This window comes from Astatotilapia calliptera, chromosome 23 (assembly GCF_964374335.1).
Source record: "Astatotilapia calliptera chromosome 23, fAstCal68.1, whole genome shotgun sequence".
In the NCBI taxonomy this organism is placed as follows: domain Eukaryota; kingdom Metazoa; phylum Chordata; class Actinopteri; order Cichliformes; family Cichlidae; genus Astatotilapia; species Astatotilapia calliptera.
The window spans coordinates 5,637,910-5,664,222 of record NC_137443.1 but is presented as its reverse complement, the minus strand read 5'-3'; the positions used below and the strand labels follow the sequence as shown (position 1 = coordinate 5,664,222).

The window sequence follows — 26,313 nt, the reverse complement described above, 5'->3', positions numbered from 1 at the left end:
GTTACTTTATTTTTCCTTTTGTCCTAACAATGTAGCATGTAGTAGGGAAAAAATATATAAAATATTATTAGTGAATTACAAGCAATGGCATGGTTAGGAAGAATATCTATGCAATATAATGTGATATTACTTAAGTAATACAGATAACAGTTCAAAAACTCACAAGAAAAAAAACAAACCCTAAACCTCCATATCTAGGGTGAGTGGCTCTGGTAGGCAGCATGCGGCATTTTGCTCCTGTAGCTTGGGTCTATTTGCCTCATTAGAGTGATGTGTCAGGTCGCAAAGATTTAACTAAAAAAAAAAAGATCAGTCATGCAAGTGAAGTTGTGTCGAAGTAATGCCCCAGATAAATAAAATAAGGCGCTACTGTGTTACAAATAATGTACATTGGGGGAATGTGATATACTGTCGTAATTATATCAGAAGTATTTCAAGAAAATGTGTTTACATTTTACATTTCTGATGATATCAGGTGGGCATTGATGCTTGCAGGCACCATGAAGTGCATTTTCCATCCTTGCGCTGCTGTCATTGATAAATCACTTGTTAATTTGAAGTGTGAATCTACTGGAAGGTCCCAGCAGCAGCAGCCATTACTCGCCTCTGATCGACTGATTTTCCATTACAGTTGAGTACCACTCAATTTGCGTGGTCTTCGTTAAAGCAGCGTGGTCGCGTGTTCTTTGACGTAATTGGTATGCGACACGAATGCTACAAAGGTGGACATCGAAGCGATAATATACCCACAGCTCAGTCTGCGGCTTTTTGTCATACTCTGAGACCACAGCATTGTTTTTTGTAGCCATTTCCCTTGTTGCTGGGTTTCAAAAATGTCAGTTTTGATTTTCGTGACGCCACTGTATCAGTCAGTCGGTGGCATGGAGGACGTCACATTTTAGTACCTGCTGAGATCGCTTTGGAACCCCAGTCAAGCAGGTACTATTTTAGTACCAGGTACCATGACCCACTTGAAAACCGTGGCGAGTCGATCAGAGTAGATACTAATGGAAAAGGGGTCATAGAGTGCAATAGTAGTGACCCAAAGTAGTGTATTCCCTCTAAATTTTAAGGAAAAGCACAAAATAACTGTTGAACACTTTAGTTTAACAGTAAAGTAAAGCTCCATTATATTCTCACTTAAACTGAAAAGTATTTTCTGACTGGGATTTTGTATCTTGGATCAAGTGTTTTAGTCATTTGCGTAAATTGCTGCTTTTCCACCACATAACCATGTCGGTAATTTCCATTCACCGTTAGCTCTTCCTGTTATATGGAGTGTAGCTAGTGAGTGCTCCAGCAACGCGTGGTAGAGTTGTTTGTTTACATTTGGGTTGAACATTGCCAGCTGCCAACATCTCCTCTTTTCTAGCCCATTTGTATTTGATGGCAAAACAAATTTGCTGTTTTCACCTTTAGCAGGAGCAGTTTTCTTGCGTATTTCGCAAAGGTTGTTGAAGTCGTCCTTTACTGAAGTTGTTAATTGTTTTAGGAGGCTGACACTCAGCCATTGCTCTTGTGGCTCCCTTAGACATGCCCAGGCTTGTCTTGTCATTGTGTGCGCTAGGGAGTGGAGGAAAATATTTAGTATACACATCCAGAAATGCATACACTATATATTGTACATATATTTATTAGTTTCAGGTTGGCCATTCTTGTATTTTACTCGTTTGTGTTGTTGTGTTTGCACATCTCTGTTGCTTGTGGGGCTTGCACACAAGAATTTCACTCGCATGTGCTGTGCCAGTGTGCCTGCACATGTGATGTGACAATAAAAGTGATTTGATTTGATTTGAGTGCATGGCGAGTGCATGCTATACCAGTGATATTGCGATATGACCTTTTTTGTGTTTTTAAAATTAAAAAAAAAAAAATTACACTGGCATTGTCACAGATGATATGTGGCACAGTCCTACTGTACATAGCGATTCAGTTGTAACTGTGGTTTTGTTATTAAATGGTCCAATATGGGTAGAGGACAACAACCAAATTCTTTCAGCAGATAAGACAACCATTAAATGATAAGATTCTCATTTATTGGTCAAATATCAGCTAAGCAATCAGATATTATATTATAAGTTTATAGGTTTTTCCTGTCATTGGAATATCAGTGTTTATCAACAAACATATCACAGTGCACATCTCATAAGCTGGGAACAAGTTAATATTTGAGTTTACATGGAGACACAAGACTTTGTTACAATACAAATTATGACATTTTGCTGACATGTGTGACTAACAAATAAGATGCCCTGTGGTTAAATATAAATGCACCCAGTTAACTTTTATGCTGAGTGTTAGTATAATGTATAGTAACTTAATAAACAAATGTGATTCAATAAATGTGTGAGAATTAATTTGGGGTGTGATCATCCTGTGAGTGAGCCAGCATGGTTAAAGAACCCAAAGAACTGGACAGCCTAACTGTTTATACCTTAAAAATGTAGAACTAGTATAAATAGTTCTGAACGTTAAAAGGGATTGAGTACCAGTTCTAAAATAACCACAGATCCCATTAGCCCTAGTTTGATAAGAGAGCATTTAGATCCAGACTAAACAATGGAATGTAGGTGACGTATGCTCTGATTGTGTAACATACAGTGACAGCGGATGACCATGGGTGTTCACTGGGACAAATCAAAAGATATTTAATTTTAAGTACTGCTTTTTCAGTAGTTGTTGGAATAATATCATTTTGCAATGACAGGTCAATTTTTTTCCTCCTTCTCTGTTGGCTTAAGACATTAAGGTACTAAATTTTAACTATTTAGTTTTTTTCTTCTTAACTGACACATAAGTGAACCATGTTTGCTCATTAGCTCATCATCAGCTGATGAGCCCCAAAGCATTGCGGCTCAAGCACTTTCTTCTCCTCGTCTACTGCCTTGTTTCCTGTGCAGGATGTGCTTATAGCCAACCATCTCCCTTGCTTTATTCTACTGTCTTGTCTTGAGATTAAACCTTCATCTCTTGTCAAGCATAAACGAGTTTTAGTCTGGTTTATAAATTCGAACATTTTTTGTCTTTCAAACAATCCTGGGATACAGTTAGTGGTTAGTCTAAGCGTGTCATTAGATATGCAATAGGCATTTTCATGATTTTGGTCAGTCTGTCATATTTGAAACTTTGGATACATGAGAGAAAATGTTTATAAGCACAAAGTGCTTAATGAATATGTGGCCTACATTGGTGTGGTTGGTGTCAGCGTTGCACAGTGTTGGTATTATTTTTCTGCTGTGTAATGGCTTTTTCTCAGAAACCTAAGTGGGTCTCTTATCGTCTGCTGCAACTGTACTGAATGAGATTAAGGTCAGCATCTGGGTCACTGGCAGTAGGAAAGGAGATGCCTGTATTAGATATTACTATTACATTGTTATCATTTTAAACTGTACATTTTATAGACTAAAAAATCCATTTAAAGGTGTATTCTTTTATAGCATACTTCTACAACTTATATTGACACATTTCTTGCTTATATTTCATGGTATAGGAGTGAGTGGAATAAAATGTGATTTATTGCTTAAAATCTTCAAACAAATGTAACTTGTTTAAACTTGATTGGCATCCTACCCTGACTTTTAATTTGAGTTCATGTTAGATTATTCGATTAAACTACCTCCCCCACTCTTCTCTCATTCTTTTGCTTTAAGACAAAGGGTGCTTCCAAGACCATATATGTCAGCACTGTTGACAAGTTGACACACAGACTGCTATCTAGTTTTGCCCAGCTTAGGTATCTTGAGATCTTGACCAGTAGTTTACTTTGAGATGCATACTACCATTTCTTTGTCTCAAATTCCAAAATCAGGTTTGAATTAGCACATTTGAACAATCAGCCCCCACTTGATAGAGTGCTCAAGTGCATCTTATTCACTGGTCTCTGGGAATAGAGATTAAAACAGGAATAAAATATTACTTTGTTTTGTGGATTATTAGGAAAATTATGAAGGTGGCCCACAAGAAGGCTTGAGTCAAAAATGTATGTAGTAGGATTAAGCAGCCTTGCTGATACAGTGTGTTATGTGCTATTGGCAAATCATACAAAATATTTACTTTAAAATAGTGTGGGGAAACCAGTTTCTCTAATTCTCGTAGTAATGCTGAACTATAGAAAATACCCTAGAATAGAGGTTGGAGTGCTCGAGTCGAAGGCAACTGAACTTTTAGGTTTTTGAAGACATTTTGCCTTTTTATTTTATTTATTTATTTATTTTATAAGCTTTCCTCACAGCTGCCCTCAACTGAAGCACTTTAAACTACTATGACTTAGATGACTGAGAACCTCCACAGATGACGTTTAGTCGTTCTCAAACATTTTCTTGCATGAGGGGAAAAAAAACATCCAGGCCGCATTCAGCATTGGGGCAAGATCATGTTGGATTTAAGTCAACTGTGCACAGTAGCATTGGCAAATTTGTTTGTTTCAATGGCGAAATAATTTTGTTTAAAAACCCACAATTATTCAGCTTAGATTTGCTTAATATTCCTCACCAGTCTGCTGGGGCTTGCCCCCAAATCTGTGAACCTTAGCCTTACAGTAAGAGTGCACCTTAATCTGTTTGATGACAACATTTTTTTTTCCACAACCAAATCTTTTTTTTTTTTCCTTAAATATAGTTAACTTTATTTTGTAACATTTTCCTTTATGTCTTTCTCTCCAGGGTGAGAGCAGCCATGTCAGAGGACGCAGTGCGTCAAACACGCAGCCAGAAGCGGGCTCTAGAGAGGGACCATGCAGCTCTTGCTGGGTCCCTGGGGGACATGGACAGTAAACGTGTTAAACTGGAGAAGAGCGATGCAGCTGGGACCCCTCTGGCCCTTGTGGGATCTGGAACCGAGAGTGTCAAGCTCAAGAGTGAGCAGGCTGCTAAGGTAGCAGCTAGCATCCTGAAGGCTGGTGAAGTGAAAGCGACCATTAAGGTGGAGGTGCAAACTGGAGATGAGCCTGTTGACATGAGCACATCCAAAAGGTGAGAAAAGTAAAAAGCTCAGAAAAGAAGTAATATTAACAGTGCTAATGTAGGGGCTCAGAGTTTGTTGGCTACAGGGAATGTACTCCTGTTTAGTTCACATTGTGCTGTTACAGACATTAAGTTTGTGATTTAAAAAGTGAAGTATTTAAAATGGAGCAATACAGATGTTTAGCTTCAATTTAACTCATAACAGGTGTGATTTATATTCGTCTTTCTAAACTGAAAATGAACTAATCTGTAATGACAGTTAAATTTTAATGTTTTTTAACTTTATTACGTTAATGCTGAACATTTTAGTCAGCGCAAAACTGATTTGACTCAATGATTATCGCCCACTGGTATCGGTAAGTGTTTATGACTTGCGTGTACACTGGGTCTTGAGTTTTGCATAGTCAGCCAGCTGTCTCCAAAGAAAACAATTTTCACGTATTTGCACTTTCATAAAATAGACCCTAATCATCAAAATGCAAAATTCTTTCTGTTTCCATTTGATTATGTTTAACTATTACTCAATCATCAAATGGGTTAAAAGGACAGTTGAGTTGGAGTACTCATCCACATTTTTTGTGTGCAAGATTGTTTGAAAACTTCTCAAGAGTTATTTATGTATTGTAGGCCCTGAAGTTCATGCCTTCATGCACAACGCAAGGTTTTGTGCTGAGACGTGTCGATTGGAGTTTCTCGTTTCTTTGCACCAGCAAGTGGTCTGACAGGAGTCATACAGGAAGTCGCTGTGTGGTTGTCGGCAGCCTGCCCCCATTTTGAAAACTTTGAGGCTCCTGAGGCCTGGGCTCCATTTTCTCCCACAGCAGCACCTGAACTCTGCCTCACACTTCACACAAAATGAAGGCTATGTGTCACAAACTGGTTCTAACTGGCCGTTGCCATGGTTTCCACGTTGGAAGGAGCAGTTGGAGGAAGGAGGGGCCAGGAGGGGTAGTGGGTGTGTCACATGACTACTCAGAGAAGTGCCTGATGTCATGTGATGCGTGTTTGGTAGAGCGATAAATACACACACTGATCTGATGGCAGTTAAAGTGGAACAGGGTTGTGATTATGCTGAAAGTTTGTTGGCTCTGTCTGTGGTGCATCATAACGACACACAGGCGTCACCTTTGGCCCCCGTTTAACTCTCAGCATGCGTTTGTGTGCATACTCGCCGCATAATGATGATTTTATTGTTGTACTATATAGAGGACTTGGTGTGTCTTGGCAAGCTTTGTAAAACTATTACTGAAATGGAATGCAAACCACATCTTTCTTCGCCAGAGAAAAATATAGTAACTGAACTGAGCTGGACATCTTGGAAGTGTGCACGTATTCAGTTGGAAGAAAAAATAAGTTATGAACCCTTTGAAATGACCAGGATTTCTGAATCGATTACTCATAAAATATGGTCTGATCCTCATCTACGTCACAACTATTGAGAAACAAAACTTGACTAGACTTTGAAAAAAATAATCTTTATTGAAAACACTGAGTCATCACTCACAGTGCAGGCTGGAAAAATCAAGGGCGCTCTTAAATTTAGTGAGCTTCTGATAGGGCTGCTCGATTAATCGAATTTTAATCACAACTACGATCTGGGCTTTCAATGATCATTAAAAATGACTGAGCCGATTATTAGCCCCTCCCTCGTGCTTTACTCTCGCGCTGCTCCGTGTGGCAAATCGAGCGCACCTTTCTGCATTTCGAACACGTGTCACAACAATTAAGAGCAGCGGTCCCCAACCTTTTTTGCGCCACGGACCGGTTTATGCCCGACAATATTTTCATGGACCGGCCTTTAAGGTGTTGCGGATAAATACAACAAAATAAAACTAGTACCGGTACCGAAAAAGATTTATTCATAACACACGTGAAAAGACCAAGGAAAACCGAGTAAACGATAACAAAATAACACTGAAAACCGATAAAAACCCTGAAAACTATACATTTCACACCTGAGCCTCAACTCTCGCGGCCCGGTACCAAACGACTCACCCGGGGGTTGGGGACCGCTGATTAAGAGGACCCGAGGGAAGCTCGGAAAGCTAAGCAGAAGTTATTTGGAGAGGAGAGTGACTGCCATTGGTTGAAAAGAGAGGTAAAAAAAACTTCAGTGGTGTGGAAACATTATGGGTTCGCGGAGTCAGACATGGATCAAGTAGACATAGTGTGTAAACTTTGCTACAGTGTTGTAGCTGCACCACAGAGCAACACTGCAAAGTTCACTAAACATAGATGTTTACATTTTTCATTTATTTTTTATATTGCAAACATTTGCACTGTTATCAGTATTTGCACACTATTTTATATTCTTTTTTGACAATCTTTAAAGTCATTATTCAATACATTGTTATTGTTAAATAAATATCGTCAAATAATCGAGATCTGCAGACTCATTCACATGATACACTATAATGAACTGGCTACACATGCGTTTTTCAAGCTCCTTCAGCACCACTTGTTCAGGGCATCTGTCAGCTGACCACATCCACAACCTAGTGTAGTCTTTAGGTCGGTGTTGGAACTCTTAACTTGGACAGTTCAAAAACACTGGTTTTCTTATCATGACCATCATCCAGCTCCTTTCTTAAGCTTCACATCATTAAATGCTCCCCTGAAATATGCTAAACTTTCTTGATTCAGTTGAATTCATTGTTCCCTAAAGAACTGAAGGGCATCCAGGCCCAGAAGTAGCAGTTCAGCCTCAACCTTTGATCCTTTCACATTTTTAATAGTCAAAACAAGTTACTGGTTTTGGTGTGCCATGCCCTTGTTGATCCAGTCACATCATTGCCTTTTGAAGTTAACTTGAGACTTATAACAATGTAGTATTTTTGGAGAGCATAGACTTCCTTTGCGCCGTCCTTCCATTAACACCATTCTTATTCAGTGTTTTACTTAGCAAGGACATGTGAAGCCAAATTTTAGCAGCTCATAGAGACTTCTGTTTGGGCGGAAGCTTGGGTTTTGTGTTTTTTTTTTTTTTTGTTTTTGTTTTTTCTCCCCCCCCCCATTGATGACCATCCACATCTTTAGGGTGCTTTTATAGCATTTTTTTTTTTTGTCATTTTCATACCATACCAACTAGTCTTGGTTGGGTTTTTTTTGTTTTGTTTCATTTTTTAGTATTTTTTTTAATACAGAAGCAGGCTTCGACAGTAACCAGAATTTTTATAACTTTACTTTATAGCCTTATAGCTTTTGCAGACCTTTCGACCAAGTTTTTGCTTGGTGTGTTCAACTTTGCAGTTTCACAAGTTTGTCCCTAAAGCAGGCATCGGCAGCCTTTGACATCAAAAGAGACATTTTAGCATCTCCTACCAAACAATCGGAGAAAAAAAAAGAGCAGCACATGTGAGTGATGGGTGGATGGCAGTAATTGGGAGAGGATAAATTAATGCATATAAATTTTCACAGTTAACTCTAATTCTAACCCATGCCTCGCAAGGGCAGGTTGTCGACCTCTGCCCTAAGGTAAGGCATTACTCAAGTAGTTTGCATGCATGTTAATGCTTCGTGTACATTATAACTATATGCCAATATTTGCGCACGTTGTTCTATTTGCTATTGTAATTAGCCATGGAATTTTGTTACCTTACGAGAGTCGTGCGTAGTCCGAAATGGCACTTGGCAGTATTGCATTGCGTTCTGAATGAGAATTCCACTGCACCTCATGACTGATTCAGCAGTCCTACAGCAGGTTCAGTGTGAATCTACGATTGGGGAAGCCGAGCATTGCAGAAACCCTGGACATTACATAACCAAGTTGGTGTGTGTTGTGACGCTTGTGTAAGCTGTTCTCAATAGTTACTAGCTTGCAGTGGTTGGTGCTCTGTGTCATTTGGCAGAGCGACTAAGTCAGTCAAGGAGCTGGGTTGCCATTAAGCTTTTGTTTGAGAGGATGAAGCTCCCACCTCTCCTCTAGTGCCTAGTTATGTGTTGTGCTGTTTTTAAACATGTTGTATAAAAAGACAAGTAAACCTATGGGGAGAAAAACCTTGGCTGTGCTTAGGGAGGGTAATCTTTCTTGGAATAGCATTTTCTAAAACTTGCAGGTTATCTCATGTTTTTTTGTTGTTTTTTCAAATCAGATTTTAATGAATCCTGTCAGGAAAGTACTCTTTTAGGAGGGTTCGTGTTCTCGGCAGTAGCTGAATTTTCTTCCCCCCCCCCCCCCCCCCCCTTTTTTTTTTTTTTTTTTTTAATGACACCAAGTGTTTGTTGGGATTTGTGTTGTGATTGCGTAGTCTAAGGAAATGATTGTCCCATAAACAACATGGTTATTGCTTGCCTTATTGAACTGAGCGTGCAATATCTGCTGAGGGTTGTTGTCAGGGCAGCTGCCGTGAAGGAGGAGTAGATGGCACAGAAACGTGTCTGGAGACAGAAGTGAACAAAAGGAAGAGAAAAATGTGAAGGTCTGAGTCAGTGAGTTGGAGTATAAAAGATGAAGAAGTAAGTAAGGATGGGGGAGGGGTGTGTGAAGAAGTAACAGAGTAAGAGAGAGTGTACACAATAGGTTGGCTCCTGGCCATGTATATTCCCCTCCCCCTCACTGTCACCCTCTCCAGTGTCTCCAGCAGACCGCCGCTCTGCTCAGCTTGTGACTCTGATGTCGGCAGCTGGGAGGGAGGGGAGAGCTGAGGCCCAGGCTGTGCCGATCTGGCTAGGCCACAGGCCTCGCCACAGAGTTAGGGGAGGGGTGAGGCCTTGTCTGAGTGGCAAACTGGGTCTGCGCTTGAAGCCCTGAAGCCTCCAGCTTGACAGCAATTGAACAATTACATAACTACACTGCATGTGTACATGCATAACTCCACAGTATGGCACTAACCACTACCCCTCACATAGTGTCATATCACAGCCCACCCTCCCTTAGTTCTCCTTACCACTGAGTCTTTTAGTACCTGACAGGCTCCCCACCGTGACAGAGGCAGATTTATTCTTCTGCCATGGTCCATGAGCTGTTAAATTACAACAACCCCCAACTTCTTATCTCCACCCTTCTGCAGACTCATGCAAATGAAGCTTTCCGCTAGTCGCCTTTGTTCTCCCTGGTGCTCAGGAAAAGCTACTTAACATCTCATCAAAAGTCTTCAGCCTTTTCTTCAATTTAAAAACAAAAAAATAAGTGCATTTAATTTGGCCTTTGTGTTGTTTGGGTGCAATCTTGCTGTTGGACGGGAGCGTTCAGGACTGTCGATTTTACCTTTCTTCAGAGATAATGGGTTGTTGCTTTCTTCCCCTGCCGCCATTACTCCATTATTGATCTCTTGCTTCTTTCCTTCTTGTGTGTCCTAGCACACATTCACACTACAACAAGGAAGGTAAACTTATAATTGAATACTACCATCTACTGGGTGAAAGACAAAACTACATTGTAACTACAGTTTTGTTTTTGTTTTTTTTAACACTAAAGTGTATCAAAGTATAATACAAAGCGGCCTCTTATTAAATGATCTTTCAATATTTCTCTCCTCAGCGACATTAAGAAAGAGCGACAGCCGCCCTCGCCAGATGATGTGATTGTGTTATCGGACAATGAGCCATCTAGTCCCCTCATGAATGGCCACTGCTTCTCAAAGACTGACACAGATAAACTTATGGTAGGAAAAAATAATTTATACATCGGTAACGATTCCTTTCTGTTTACTGATTTAAAACTCCATTTTCCAACTTTGTCCGAAAAACGATAGAAAAATGTATCACTTAAACAGATGCAGCAATTTTTGTTGACGCATTCTATGTGCTTTTATTTCAGTTATCTAATGTGTTGAGTTGGCCCAATTAATCTGTTGTGGAAATTCCCAGCCTTATAATTGATTTCTCATTATTATCTTCTATGGCATTTTATAGAAGAGTTCACCTGAGGAAAGGGAGCGCATCATCAAACAGCTCAAGGAGGAACTAAGACTCCAAGAGGCCAAACTAGTGTTGCTGAAGAAACTACGACAGAGCCAGATCCAAAAGGAGAGCACAGTACAGAAGGTAACCAGACCTTTAACATTTTTTTTTGTAGTTTTATCTGTGTTATTTTTGTATGAGCCAGTAGGTACAAGTAATTCTTATCAGACAAGTCCCATTCTTCTGATAGCCCTTTTCCACTAGTACCTACACGATTGTGTTTCGGTCATTTTCTTTTACAATGATCTACCACCTAATGAGCATAGGGTTGTTATAACAGTGCGGCTGAAAGTCCTGTGAGGTCCTCCACAAAAAAGGACATCGAGGCTGGTATATGGCTGCTCAGTGAATGGCTTTTTGTTGGGGACCACACTTTTTTTTTTTTTTTTTTTTTTTTTTTTTTTTTTTTGGCCATTTACCTCGATACCAGGTTTAGAAAAGGGTGGTTTTGATTTTTGTGAAGGGAGACACATTCATCAGTAATTGCCTGACACCACTGACTAGCCAATCGATGGCATGCAGTCTGTTGACATCACATTTTCGGATGGCCTTCGATCACTTGGAACCCTGCCTGAGTAGGTACTAAAAGAGTACCAGGTACTACCACCTAATGGAAAACCCTAAAAACTGAGTCATCCCAAGGTGACCTGAGTTAGGTACTCGCGAAGAAGGGCTATAAATGTCTGTTTTACATATGATGTAATGTTTGTACTAAAATATTATGTTTTGTAATGCTGTTTCCTTAATGTTCAGGCTACTGGCTCTGTGGCTACTCCTCCCCCGTTGGTGAGAGGTAGTATTACATCAAGCAAAGGATCCCTTCAGGTAGCTACTCACTTATTCGTCCGAACTTGTATTGCAGAGTCTACAGTTGCACTAGTTGTTTGTGAACCACTTGGAAAAACCGGAAATTCTGCATTGACTGCTCTAATTATGTGGTCTTGTCATTAACTAAGTCACAGTTTGACAAACACAGTTTGAATAAAAAGGAATTGCAAGCAAGTTCTCTTTTCATTGTCATCAAACTCACTGAGTATTGACTTACAGTCCAGCCAGTTGGTGAGATACATGAATCTGAGGCTCAAAATGTTTTTTCACGACTTGGGCATCCATCTATTCACAATGAGACAAACTTTCTACAGTTGTTGAAAGTTCAGGTCTTGGTAGTCATTGTGCTATTATTCCACCAAGACCACAGCATGCAAATATGAAAGAACGTAACTGCTGAGACATGTTTTAAGTTCATTATAAAACACTCTTGGGACTGCGTTCTTTGGGCAGATGAGTGGTTTGGAGAGGTTGGATGACATATCAAGACAAGAAAGCACACAAGTTATGGTGCGGCATAATCTAGCTCTTTGAATTACTAAATTTAAGAGTTCACCTACTCTGTACAACAGTTCATGTGCTGTTTGTTTATTCACATTGTATTTGGCTGTTATTGTAATATAGACGATTAGACCAGAGTTGTTAGTTGACAAACTTTGTCTTGCTATTGTGTAATTGCATGTAAAACTACAGAAAATTATAGCAGTGATAAGACATATAACACACACGGCAGACAGTTTACTACTTGTGTGGAGGAAGGCCATTCAGTTTTGATCAATTTGTTTTTACTTTACAGGTGACGGGTCGCAGCTCAGGCACAGTGATTCCCCCTCCCTTGGTGCGGGGTGGCCAACACATCCTGTCCAAACACAACTCTCAGAGTGTCATGCCCCCCCTGGTCAGAGGAGCCCAGGTTAGTGTTTTGGAAGTATATAGAACCTTAATTTTTTAAAATTTATTCTTCTGTTAACTAACTTTAAGGTTCTTGGTTGATATATATATTTTCTTTTTCCTTCTCGCATCTCTCCATGATTTTGTGGATAGTTGTCCTCTCTAATGTCTGTTTTTGTGTGTCCATTGGTGGCTATCAGCCTATTGCAGTGACTCCCCAGCAGATAGCCAGTCTACGTCAGCAACAGCAGCAGCATAGCGGCTCAGGGCCCCCTCCACTCTTGCTGGCTCCGAGGGCTTCTGTGCCCAATGTCCAGGTCCAGGGCCAGAGGATCATTCAGCAGGGACTCATTCGGGTGGCTAATGTGGCCAACAGTAATGTCATGGTCAACATCCCTCAGGTAAGGTGCATTTAGCATAGGTCTGCTAACTATGAAAATGGTGTCTTCATAGTCATTTGTAACAGGATTTTTTTTCTTCTTCTTCTTTTTGGTGTCTAGGCCTCTCCAACCAGCCTAAAGGGCTCTTCAGTCTCACCCAACTCTAGTGTCAATGACTCTCCAGCCAGCCGGCAGGCAGCTGCTAAACTTGCACTACGTAAGCAATTGGAGAAGACGCTGCTCGAGATCCCTCCACCAAAACCTCCTGCCCCTGATTTCAACTTCCTGCCTTCTGCAGCTAATAATGAATTCATTTATTTGTTGGGCTTAGAGGAAGTGGTGCAAAAACTTCTGGAGATGCATGGCAGAGGTGGGTACATGTTTGCACTAGTTTGGAGATGTTACAGAACAGCAGTAGATCTACCTGCAGAATGTTATAGTATGAAACCTTGTCCAAAGAACCTCTGCGTTTACCATGGGTCTGTTATCCATAATGTAGGTAATCTTGGCCCAGCTGCAGCAATGGCCAGCTCCGTTCCCAAAGAGCCATACACCTGTGCCCAGTGTAAGACTGACTTTACCTCTCGCTGGAGAAAGGAGAAGGCTGGGACCATCCTCTGTGACCAATGCATGTCGTCCAATCAGAAAAAGGCCCTAAAGGCCGAGCACACCAGTCGATTGAAGGCAGCCTTTGTCAAAGCACTCCAACAGGAGCAAGAGATTGAACAGCGTATCCTCCAGCAGGCAGCCTCCTCTTCTTCCTCCTCTGCTTCCTCAATCTCTAAATCCACCTTGTCCTCCTCCTCACTGTCCAAAAATGAGGTGCTGGTCTCCCACCACTATAAGCAGGTCAGGGCTGCCATGCAGCACATACCTGTGTCTACTCACCACTCCAGCATTAAGCAGGTAAGCATTTGACTGTATTGTTGAACGACCAGGCTTGTGGTTTAAATGTTTTTCCACAGCCACAATGTTGGTTTAATGTAATGTAGTGCAGCTGCACCAAAACTCTGATCTTTGTGTGTCTGTACAGGGTCATCTGTCACACCTCCAGTCTGCAATTAACGCTCGTGGTGTGGCCCACTCTTTCTCCTCCTCACAGCTGCAGAATGCTGTGACAGCAGCAGCACTGGGTAGTAGGTCCGGTAAGCATGCTGCAGCTCGCTCGTTGCAGCAGGGGGCAAAGGTTGGTGCTGGTGGCAGTGGTAACCAGGGCAACGTGGCTGCCTGGAGGAAGCAGACCGGTGGCAATGCAGGTATATAAACCGGAGACAATTATGTAGAGAATGCACTTCAAATGTTCTTACATTCTACTCATCTTTGGAGTAATCGCTCTGTTGTAAGGTTGAGTTGTACTGTTACTTTTTGTTCTTCAGTGCCATTCCTTCTGGCATCACCTTTTCATTTCCGTATTTCATTGTAGTGCTTTTCAGGTGTTTGCTTATGTATTTGTACCTTGACAGGTGTGACCATGGCCTACGTGAACCCCAGCTTGTCTGCTCATAAGACCTCTGCTTCAGTTGAGCGTCAGCGAGAATATCTTCTGGACATGATTCCCTCCCGCTCCATCTCCCAAGCAGCAAACGCATGGAAATAATGCAATCCCACTCCCTTTGACACCATAACATTTAGCTCCCTTAACATCAATAACAGCCATTCACATTATTGTTCTAATTCTTTCTATGGATTCGGCCTCTGGCCAAAACGATGCAGAATTGGCCTCTTCTTGTTGGATAGAGGTGTCCTTACACCTTTCACCATATACTTCTGCTACCTTCTTCCTTTTCTGAATCCTTCCCCCATTGGAGTTGTGCTGTGACAGCTCCAAGATACAAGGAATATGTTAAATATAAAATGGGTACCCTTTCAGAGGGATATATGGATGACGTGTGTACAATTTTACAGACTTCTTCAGTGATGTTGCCTCTCCCCTTCCCTGTATATTGGTTGAACCTTCCAGTTGCACCAAGAGGAAGTTTCCGGAGAATCCCTGAGCTCCTCTGCCTCTGGATTAGGCAAGGAAAAGTAATAAATACTATTACCCACCGTAAGAGATTCGTCTTACTTCCTGCCCTTGTCTAGTCTGAACCAGTCAGACTGAGGCTGTGGTTGCCAAACTGAACGTAACTGAAGACCTCATTACAGGAATTGTTGAGCTTTGAGGACCATCCACAAAATAAGAACTGCTTCAGCTTTGCAAAAATGAATAAAGTAAAAAAAAAAAAAGAAAAAAAGAAAACTGGAGGAAAAAAAAAATCTTATCTACACACAGACTGCCTCTTCTCTCAAACCTACAGCGTGTATAATAGAGAAGTTGATGTGTGTTGGATTATTTTGTATGGCTGAATGTTAGGATTTTGTCTTTTCTTCTGTAAGTCATATACTGTGTTTGGAATATTGTGCTCCCTGATACTTTGGAAGTGGCCTCATGTCGAGGTCTGAATTTAAAGGCTAATGTTACTGTTGAGGTGGTTTTACATCTGCTGGGTTCCATGTTGCAGCCTACTTTTAAATGCTTTGTTTTTTCTAAGATCAAGAGAAAGAATAAAAATTAAGGTTTCACTGACTCGTTAAAAAAAAGAAAAACATGGGGCATATTCTTAATGAATATTGTAAAATAAACCTTCCAAAGAACTAGTGGAGCCCAAATGGAATCCCTTCTGCTAGAAGGTTTCTAGTTTATTTGAACCCTCTCTGAATATAAACATGAATTCATGCTAAACTGAGGGGGTGTAAGGAATGTCATATTTTTGACATTATTTTTGCTTTTAGTCATAGGTTGTGGTGCATTTCCCCCCCCCCCCCTTCTATAGACAAACTATCTGAATTTATTTATAGGGTTAGTAAAGACATATGCGTATGCCCTAAGTTTGCAAGGATCTTCACTTAGAATTTGTTTTCTCTTGTTTGTCAAGTGGCTCCCACATACCCTATGATTGGTCCAAGAGAAGCTGGACAGCATTCAGAATGTAGTTATGCAAAAACCCCTATAGCAACAAATGACATGAACTTCTAGTCTTTAACATTAAAGTGTTGTGTGATTTCTGTCAGGTCATTGAATTGAGCTAACTCTGCCTTTCACATGAGCTATAGTGCATTTCTATCAGGTTGCAGCAGCACAGGATAAGCTAGTGAAGTACAATATGTCTACATGTAAAATGGGAATTTTCCATTGCATGTGGACTTCTGTTATTTTACTACCATGTGTTGTCCCCCCCCCCTTTTCATTTCAACCCCTGGGGTGGTCCAGGTTTCTCCACTTAGCAATGATTTTACAGGCACTTTTTGAAAAATGTCTCTAAATTAAAATGTAAAAATGTTGTCTTAAGTTTAATCACAGAGGTTTGTTTAATGAGAAGTGGTATAGCCATCTGACAAGCTGAACACCCCAGCAGTGATTTTTTTTTTTTTTTTTTTTTTTTTTCCCAGCTTCCTTTATCTTTTATTTTACACTTTTCACGTAGAAATGATCCAGTTACGTCTTCATTGATCAGAACTCCCAGTCTTACAGGCCCGTTGCTTCACTCTGGATTTCATCAATACAGATGTAATGTTTTTTTTTTTTGTTTTTTGTGTTGTTGTTGTTGTTGTTGTTTTTTTTGTTTGTTGTTTTTTTTTTAATGGCATAAGGATGTGAGTCCTTTATTCATGTCCATATACTCTTCAGCTCAGAAGTTTTTGTCAGGTGCCCTGCTGGTATGTGCTGCCAGCATTAGGTAAATGAACATCCTTTGCGCTGTGTTATCACTGTACACCTGGGTTTCATTTAGGATGGTGCACCAGTACACTGCTGATAGAAGTACAGGAATATAGTTTCTAACTTGATTTGCTCAAGATCTCGTATTTCTGTCTCAAAGTAGCATCAGAAATATTCCAGGTTATCTGCACATTCCTGACAGGCAGAAGATAGCGGTCCACGTCTTGTGGATGCGAAAGAAAAGCAATCGAAATAAGCCCATCACTTCGTGCCCTGCTAAAAGTAACCCTGCGCTGTCCTGACTACTGCCGCCTGCTGCTGCTGTTTGACAACATCACCATTCCGTTTATTTGGGGTCGACGCGCTGTTAAATGAAGTGCTGCCCAAATGAAAAAGAAAACAGTGTGAAAATGTTTTTTGGGTTTTTTTTGATTTTTTTTTTTTTCTCCTGCTCTATCAAATAATAAAACTAATTTTAATCCCTCTTTCATGGCTGGTTGACCTGTTTATTTGTGGTGTAAATCAACTTCTAGAACTGACTGCATATAAACGATAATTAATGAAGCTAAAAAGCACATTAACATAGACACTGTATGTGTGTGTGTGTATATATATGAAAACTCAAATATAACTGACCTCTTCCTTCGGTTTGACAGCTTACAGTCAACAATTGCTGTTCTGCTAGTGGCCACTTGAGGGCGACTTTAGAACAATCCCTATACACCCAAGCTAAACTGTTGATTTTAAGCAGCACAAAACCCTGGTATAGTTTCCTCCCTGAATGACACATCTACTCATCCATCTAGATTCTAGAAAAAGGGTGTGGCCACTTTGAAAATTTGGAAGCCTTTTGGTGCCTATTGGTGTGTTTAAGGCTGGAGTTGTAGAAATTGACCCCCCCCCCCCCCCCTTTTTTTTTTTTTTTTTTTTTGGCTCCTTGCTTGTTTACCACTACCAGCTATATGTATCTGTGCATTGCCCTTGCACTTTTTCTTTTTTTTTTAGGCTGTTCTTTTAGAATACATTACACATTGCAAAAACCTTTTAAATGCACAAAGTTAAAAAGGTCAAATTCCTTTTTAAGACGATGTAAAATTCCAGTCAAAAATTAGTTAACTTTCCCCGACAGATAACACCGATGTTAACCTGTCTGGTCTCTTATTTTTGTTTTGCTGCTGGTGGGCAGACCGAATGAAGTAAGCTGGCCCTGTACTGTATATACTTGGTATTGGATCAATAAGAAAATTTGCAGTATGGCACAGCAATATTGTTACTGCCCTCAAAATGCCAGGAAATATAATGCAAATTGAAACACATGTGTTCAAATGAATATTTAATTTACTAAAAATATTGTCAGATGGTTCAGTAAATACCAAATTTTTAAAGAATTTGCGTTTTTTGGTAATTTTTTCATGGTTCAGGCTTTCAAAGGTTATTGCCCCCTTTTTTTGCTGCTATTGGGCTGTTATTGCTATATTAATTAAGACCACTAGGGGACAGAGTTTACCAACATTCCTTACGCCCAGGTTTTCCCTTTGTTTTCCTCCTTGGAATTTGTCGTTATCTTCCTAATAGGTACATTTATGCAACTTGAAATAAAATGCAGGAGAATAATTCTGTAATGGAAAAGAAATACAGGCGTCAGTCTGTTAACTGAGCTGTAAGGAGTCAGAAAGTCCGGGCAAAGTGAAGGGTGAAAAAGGGAGAGAGACCTTTAAAAAAAGAAAGTGGGCTATTGTTTATTACCACAACCCACTCATGAGCCTCATTCCTTGGCAACCACAGGTTCTCCTTGTGATACTGCTATACATATCCCTTCTCTGTGTGCATGCGCAGCTCTGTGTAAATTAATAGGTTTGCATTTTCAACAGGTTTACATTTTATCAGCTGCTTCAGATTGATATCAAGAGGCAGCATTTATTAGGTCCTAACTATCACGCTGATAATATCACCTATGATTAATGCCGGAGCTGCAAAAATACTGCTCTGTAGCCACGTTGGCATTAAAGTGTTATTACTTCAGTTAAGGTAATAGATTCAATTTATCTCTCACCACCACGTGAGAGATGGTAGTGTTTGTGATTCACGGAGCAGTCGAGTGTTTCCTCACTCTGGTGCTTGCTCTCGATTCTCCATCAAGGGATCCTTTGGCAACCAGGGAGTATGCATGGACGTCTTTGTGCTTTTGTGAATTTAGGGGAAGTGAGGGAGGCTGTTGCACCGTCGATGACTGAAAAGCTATGATCGTGGCAGCCCGAGCCAATCAGCCAAGGAGCACCATGCCTCCTGATTCTTAATTGGCTGGGTTTCCCGGCAAGCGCAGCTGATACACACAGCCGGCTGGTTTTATCAGAGAACAAGTCGGGGCCACAGTGGGAAGGAGAGAGAGACAGAGGGGAGAGGCAGAGATACAGAGACAAGATTCAGTATATGTGTGTGTGTGTGTGTGTGAGTGAGTGTATCTAGCAGCCAGTAATTACCATCCAGCGCCTGAACCAATCAAGAGCCGTAGAGAAAGATACAGAGGGAGGAAGCCCCTTTCGATTCTCAGTCTATTCCCAGGCAAAGAAGTAGTCAGTGTGTCCACTGAATCTGAGTCAGACAGAAGGTACGCAAGTGTTTTCTTTGGAGCGGCACAGCTCATCCCTTCTCATATTTGCCGAGTCCTGCTGGGTGAAAACAGATGGACAAGATGAACCATAGCTCAGCTGAGGCAGAGGCTGAGACCATAGAACCACTGCGCTATCTCAGGTAGGCACCAGCTCTGTTCTGTTGCTCTTTTACTGCTTCGTCTCTGCTTCGAATTCGTGTCTTTTAAATTTCCTTCCACACTGTTTACTGTCATCACTTCAGGAGCACAGTGTGAGAAAGACATACGATAGTGACAGGCAGAATTAGCAAGCAAAGATGGAGTGAAACATCAAAGAGAAGGCATCAATGTATTGATTTGAATCTTAGTTTTTATTAATGTTACAATTTGTTCAGGACAAGCTGCTGAAAGATACTCAGGGAACTAATGAGGGACATCAATTACAGTCACCAACAGTGGAAATTATAGTTAAAGTAATGATTAGGGGGTCCACCCCAGGAAACTTTTATACTGCTTTGCCCGTTGTATATTTTCTTCATTGCTCTTCCAGTCATGCATCAAATCAAATTACTACAGATATAGGCTATTATTTAATTAGAACACCCGCGGTTAATTTAGACCAAGCAAAGCATCTTATTATTCTGTGTCCTTGAGGATAAGATGTGTAATCTTGTAATGCAATTTAAGGTTAGTGTAGTAATGCTGTCCTCTTTGCTACCTTCGTAGCATCACTTTTACTGGCAAATTGGAGATGGGGGGAAAAAATAGTAATACTTACTGTATCATGGGCTTATGCTGTATTTGGGGTTTATAGACATGTGCTCTGCCTCCTTGCCTTTTTTCACATAAGGCACTTTTCATGTAGGCTGCATACAACCATTATAAATCTGGAATCATCTCTAACCCTCCGAAGACTGGAGGACACTTTAGATGTTTAGACATTTGTCTGGATGTTTCTGTTTGTCAATTGTAATATCTGGTCTGAGAGCTACAGCAGTACAGCAGCAATGCTCACTTAAGTTTAAATTAACTCAAATTAAATACTGATAACTGAAATATATGAACTAGTTCTCTATGACAGCCACATTTAACAAGGAGATCCTTTACTTAATCTTCTGAAATAAAGAGTTGGGCTTTCTGGAGGAATTCTAGGCTAGTTTAAATCTTGTATATCAGAGTCAGGCATTCATCTGAAACATTAAACATTAACAGCGGTCAAGCTGTATAAGTCCCTGAGGCAAGATGGACGAGCATCCTTTAAATGGCACAGCCTAACTCACTATTGAGCTGACCATGCCCATCCCCTTTAGAATGTAACTTTTGCTGTCTGCTTCACGCTGAATAGCATGTCATATTGCAAAGTTAATATAATCTCAAAACTGGTTTCTCGAATATGAGTTCAGTGTACTCAAATGGCCTTCACAGTCATCAGGATGTCAACCCAACAGTGCTGGGAAATGGTGGAACAGGAGACTCAGATCATGTGCAGCTGACCAATCTGCAGCAGCTGTGTGATGCTATCATGTAAATTGACTTTGTGTCAGCCACTAAAGAATGGATGAGCAAGAACCTTCTAAAAGCTAGATGAAGATAAGACTGAAATCTTTCTTCCTCACCCCAAAACTAAGGAAAGTCTTGTTTTGCCAAACTGAGACCTTATAAAATGTCCCAGTTTGGCATGTAGGAAACCTCAGTGTTATTTTAGAAGGTGATATAAATTTACAGTCAGTTTAATTGATCATAAATGCCATCACTGAAACTTCACTTAGGCTCGTAGGCATATTGGTTATTTTAATGATCTTTATACTGGCATACAGAGAACTGCCACTGTGAATAACACACCATCCGGAAAGTTGCTGCCATGAAAACAATGAAATTAATATTTTACCTGCTGTTTTAGGTAAACTACAGTGGATAATTTAGACTGGATTTGCCTTGTCCCACCAGTATCCTGGACTCTGTTTTTGATCCTCTAAGAAATTGAGGCTCCTCTAGTTCTTTGCCTCTAAATATTAGATGTGGTGATGTTTTTAATATGTTACGGATAGCTGTTAGTTTAAAGTAAAGAATCTGTGACAATGTTGTTTTTAAAATAAACTCCACTCATTTTGTCCCCAACCTGTTTGTGTACGTTGCATAATTTAACAAGAAACAAACAATTTTCATTATTTCTGTTGTTGTATAGTAAACCACTGTTTATTGCATTGTTTAACTGAAAAAGTGCTATTCAAGCAAAGTCACTTATTTTCAATCATGTAGCCAATTTCATTATCCCCATCCTTATACACTAAAGTGTATATGTGCATACTAATAATCCTATTTTGATCCACTTTATATTCAAAACACCAATCTGTTGTCATTCTGGGATGCAGTGAAACAGCGATAATACTCCCAGAGCAAAACACGCAAATAAAATGTTTTTCCAGAAAACGTTTAAAGTCAAAAGAGTCTGCACAGATAAGAGAAACCCCATGTAAGAAAACATTTTACAGCCCATTTAGCTTTATGTTTTGGTCATTAAGAGCAAGGGTTGTACCCAAATGTAGACAAGTGATTAATTTCAGTTTCTAACAGAATAGCAGTTTTGGACGTCGTTCAGTCATATGACTCAAATTGTTGTGGAGTATATTCTTCCCCTGGAGTTAAATGAGATGAAGCTTACACATCAAAGTCGACTGCTGGGTGTGTGAAAATGGTTGCAAGTATGAGAAAGATATTGTATTAAGCTTTGACAATGAAGAAGAAGAATAGCAAGCAGAAAAAAAGATGATTCTTTTTTTGCTTTGCTTTATTACTTTCTGTAAATGTTTTAATAACTACGGTAACATTTATGTATTTATCTATGTGCTTTAATAACTGTGTAACACTAATGGTATTTTAAGGCATGAACAGGCACACAATACCACTCCCACATGCACAGTCAGAAATGATGGTGCTTATCAAACCCCTTGAAAGACTCTGAACGGTGTTAAATTTTACAGTGTGATGGCAGGATTAGTGATGCGAACGCCTGGATGCTTTCCAGCCCCGCTGTTTTTGTCTCAGGCTAATCTGCTGAAACTGTGTGTGTTCACTCACAAGTGAATGACAATTGCCTTATTCTTCCATCAGTGCACTTAAAATAAGATAATAGAATTAACAAAGCCCTGACAGATGGCGTCTTCATTTTCTTTTTAGAATTTTTAAATAAAAAATATTCCGTGTCCCCCGTTGGATTTTATAATATATGTAGGCACACGGTACCTTCGGATGTCTTCATATTAAAGTTTCTGATGCATGTTTCTTTCACTGTGTACATATTATTTCAAAAAATCTATTTTTTTTAAATGTCTCTATATACATTACTTTTTCTTTCCTCATGCACTGCCTGCATTTGCATTCTTCTCCCTGTGTGTTGACATCCGAGCAGCTGAGGCTCACAGATTAACTGTCACCCAAGAGGCTTTTTCCCAGTTGTCAACCTCTCAGATCTCTGCAGCTTGACTGGGACTGGCTGGCAGTCAATTAAGGCAGTCAATTAAAGCCCCCATACATACATAACTGGGGTAGCTGATTATAAAGCTGTTCTCATTGTCAGTACACAAGGTGCGACTTTTAAATAACGGCATTTGGCTTGTGTAATTCTAAACAGCATAAAGCTCATTTATTAGCTTCAGCATGTATTTATATGTATGCTTATAGACATATTGCCTGTGTATGCGCCATTCTTCTAATGTATTGCCACAATGAAATGAAGCAGTGATTCATAATTCGTTCTAAAATGAAATATTGATTTTGAGTTGGTAACCGATATCAGTTTAAAAGTTGGTAGATGACAAGCTGTTTGTACAGCAAACCTGCAAATAATCGCTGCCTTAGAAAAATAAAGCTGTTCAGTGATCTGATATAATTATACAGAAACTTTAATGCATTTGCCAGAGGCAAGCAGCAACCCATTTAGTTAACTAACGAAATCCTCAATATGCCACAATCATGCTGTGTTAGTGTGTTAATGGTGGTGACTGCAGAAGTAATAACAAACTACAGAGATACACAGATAATACAATATAGGATGTGTAGCACTAATTCTTAAAAAAAAAAGCATTTTATTTGGATCTCAAATCAACTCAAGTACTTGAGTTGATTTCATGCCCAAGGCAGTGGATAACCTGTCAATGTTGGCAGTAGTTCTGAGCTAGTGATGACTTGGCCTTGGAATCAGCACAGGTGCTTGATGCTGCCGGTAGCCTCTAAAAGTTCAGATGAGTAAATCGCAGAGGGCAAATTTTGGGCTTGTGTGTTGTGCATTCAGGCAAATAATGTCCTCCTGGCAGAAGAAGTGAAAATACCTCAACGCCTGGATGTTTACCAGGCTGTATTTAGTAATTGTGTTCAGTGGAAAATTTTACAAGGCCTTCTCAACATTTGCCAGCACAATATATCCTCATATTTATATAATATGTCCTCTCTCTCAGCTCTAACAGTGATTGTAGTTTTAGTCCCATGCTGGGCCTACTGCACCTGAGGCCTGCAGCCACTCACACAGAGAAATTTTAGACTCGTGGTCTGAGATGTTTTCATGTGTCTCCTGCCAGAACGCTCAGCTATCTGAATTTACCTGCTTTGCCTTCATGTTCTTCATACCTTGACGAAAATTATTATTGAGCTTATTGTTATTCCCTTGGCTTGCCTCCCTCATTTCAGCTCCCCGCCACCAATTCCCACGTTGGCAGCTCCATTTATTTGTGTGACAGCTCCAGCATTTATTTATAGGCTTCATGTAATGATTAGGGCAGAGAGGTTGAGATGCAGAGAGGGAGGATCAGGCGAGAGATGATTTGCCAGAGGGCAATGTTTGGCCATGATTTTTCTCCTCCATTAAAGACAGATTAAGTCCATTCACCATGTTTGAATGAGGAACATCGTGTGTGTGTGTGTGTGTGTGTGTGTGTGTGTGTGTTTGTGGACGGGGGTTTCAAAGTTTTGTGATCTACTTTTTTAAAAATGTCATTACTTTTCTAGCATACATAGCGCAGTGGTAATTAATGAAGTTCCCTGAGTGCTTTTGATAACCCCCCCAATTATTAATGAAATATAACTTTCTTGTTTTTTAAATAGATTTAAGTAAGATTTTCTTGTATTTTTATTTATTAAATCTTAGTTTTTGTGATATTGAGCAATATTTCCCCAGGCTTTCTGAAGGTCTTTAAAATGTTTCTTTGGGAATCTTTCTGTCAGGGTCTTGTACCTGACCTTTTTAAGAGGAATGTTTTATTTTTATGGTCTGTTAAGCCACTTAACACTGACCTATGAATCATTCAGGCATAAAAAAGGCACCTAACCAAGCAATGAACCAGTGATGTGTCTACACATAATAGACTAACAAACAGTTTTAAATGGTATCTTTAGTTACTTTGTTACTAGCAGCCTGTCACAAAAGCAAGCCATTTATTCCCATTTGACAAGAATGAATTCCTATTTTAAGATTTATACTTACAATAGATAAACAGTATCTGAAGGTCATGTCCTTAAGAAATAGGGAAAAAAGCCCAACTAAGACCTCACACAGGGCTCAAGAGATGCATCTAACCCTTCAGTTGATTCATCTACTGTTTACTGAAGGCTCTTCAGAAATAAACTCATTGGAAGCGTGGATGTCAAGAAGACATTCTGAAGGAAGGGAAACAAGGAGAAAAGGCTGAGGCATGCTAAATCACACAAGAACTAGATTAAAAATCAGTAGCAGCAGGTCTGATAAGTGATGAATCCAAATTTGGAATTCCTGGTTCAAATTGTTGTCAGTGTGTATGTAAGAAGTCAGGAGAGGAGGGACATCTGTAAAACATGGCAGAGTCTTTGTCACAGTTTTCTGCTAGTGGTTTTTGGAGATCTTGCCAAAACTGAGGGAATTATGAACACAAATCAAACACGATCAGAATCAGATTCAGCATACAATAGCACACAGAAAGAGTCTGACTGCCTGAATACAAATTTGAAGTTTAAACATTATTAAAACAGTGTGGGATTCTCTTAGGAACAGAACAAAAGGCAGCCAACATCCAAAGAAGAGCTTGGGATGTCCTTCAAGAAGCTTGGAGAACTATTCATGAGGATTATTTAAAGAACTTAGAATAAGTCGAGCAATGTGCAAAAGCCTTGTGACTTTTTCACATTTTCAGCAGCATTCTAGACCCTGATTGGTGACCGGCCAGTCAGCCTCATACCAGTTGCATACCAGCTAACAACAACTTAGCGTGGAGTCACCAAAGTAAGGTGTGCAGAGACGACCAGAAAAACATCATAACAACAAACCTAATCAGACACTTAAATCATTTTAAAGAAGTGAAGAAAAACTAAGCAAACAAAAGTGGCAAAAGCTAAAGCTATCCAAATGCAGCCAGCTACAACTTTAGAGCCTCGGTATGAGCAAAAGATCAAAGCGGTTAGGGGGAAAGTTATGGAGTTGAGTGAAAAAGAGAAAAGGGTAAATGTCTTGTTAACTTGTGAATTTGAATTAATGTTCAAGAAATCTCATGACCCTGCTTTTGTTTGGTGAGGTAAGATATGTTGTTAATCATTTGTACCTCTGTTTAATAGCTAAGCACTTTATTTTCAGTTTTTTCAGTGACAGAAGATCTTGTAACTTACTGGAGTTTACAGAAAATTTTAAGTTTGATCATTTTATTATTAAAATAATGTTTGCATTGAAGAAAGGGATTTTTATTTGTTTGTACTGTCAGTTATAGTTCTGGAAGGAAAACCAGGAAGCTAGCAGGTCACACTAAAGAACTTCTAATTAGTACTTAAGAAATTATAGCTGAGGTCTTACCTTTTTCTATTAAAAATAAATAAAAGTTTTTTTACACAGTAGCTATTATTTGGAAGGAGCCACAATCACCCAAAGGCTAAACGGCTAAATAGAAACTATGAAGGTAAATACAGGGATGTGGTAATTAATTTTTCATGTTGATGAATTCACACCAAACACCACCTCCCTGGTGAGGTTGAGGTCTGTTTCACCTGAGATTTGACAGCTCTTATGTTCATTTCCCTGACCACCTAAAACAAAATAAATACTGTAGATTC

At 39.8% G+C, this 26,313-nt stretch overlaps 2 protein-coding genes across 9 annotated transcripts in view; both read left to right on the top strand.

Moving 5' to 3' along the window:
- gatad2ab (GATA zinc finger domain containing 2Ab) overlaps positions 1 to 15,547 on the top strand; it is a 32,218-nt gene extending 16,671 nt beyond the window's left edge. For all 5 annotated transcript variants that reach the window (XM_026158580.2, XM_026158579.2, XM_080296908.1 and 2 more), the window contains 10 exons: positions 4,662 to 4,970; positions 10,441 to 10,564; positions 10,815 to 10,946; positions 11,616 to 11,687; positions 12,487 to 12,603; positions 12,782 to 12,982; positions 13,082 to 13,331; positions 13,461 to 13,867; positions 13,995 to 14,217; positions 14,425 to 15,547. In XM_026158580.2, coding sequence (XP_026014365.1) covers positions 4,675 to 4,970; positions 10,441 to 10,564; positions 10,815 to 10,946; positions 11,616 to 11,687; positions 12,487 to 12,603; positions 12,782 to 12,982; positions 13,082 to 13,331; positions 13,461 to 13,867; positions 13,995 to 14,217; positions 14,425 to 14,558 — 1,956 coding nt within the window. In that variant the 5' untranslated portion in view covers positions 4,662 to 4,674 and the 3' untranslated portion in view covers positions 14,559 to 15,547. The remainder of the gene's footprint in view (positions 1 to 4,661; positions 4,971 to 10,440; positions 10,565 to 10,814; positions 10,947 to 11,615; positions 11,688 to 12,486; positions 12,604 to 12,781; positions 12,983 to 13,081; positions 13,332 to 13,460; positions 13,868 to 13,994; positions 14,218 to 14,424) is intronic.
- A 3,423-nt stretch (positions 15,548 to 18,970) lies between these two features.
- The window catches only part of yjefn3 (YjeF N-terminal domain containing 3), a 54,722-nt gene continuing 47,379 nt past the window's right edge, over positions 18,971 to 26,313 (top strand). For 2 of the 4 annotated variants that reach the window (XM_080296912.1, XM_080296911.1), the window contains exon 1: positions 19,191 to 19,409. In XM_080296912.1, the coding sequence (XP_080153038.1) occupies positions 19,342 to 19,409 (68 nt within the window). In that variant the 5' untranslated portion in view covers positions 19,191 to 19,341. Of the gene's footprint in view, positions 19,410 to 26,313 lie in introns of all 4 variants that reach the window. The other 2 variants (XM_026158286.2, XM_080296913.1) reach the window with 2 other exon arrangements.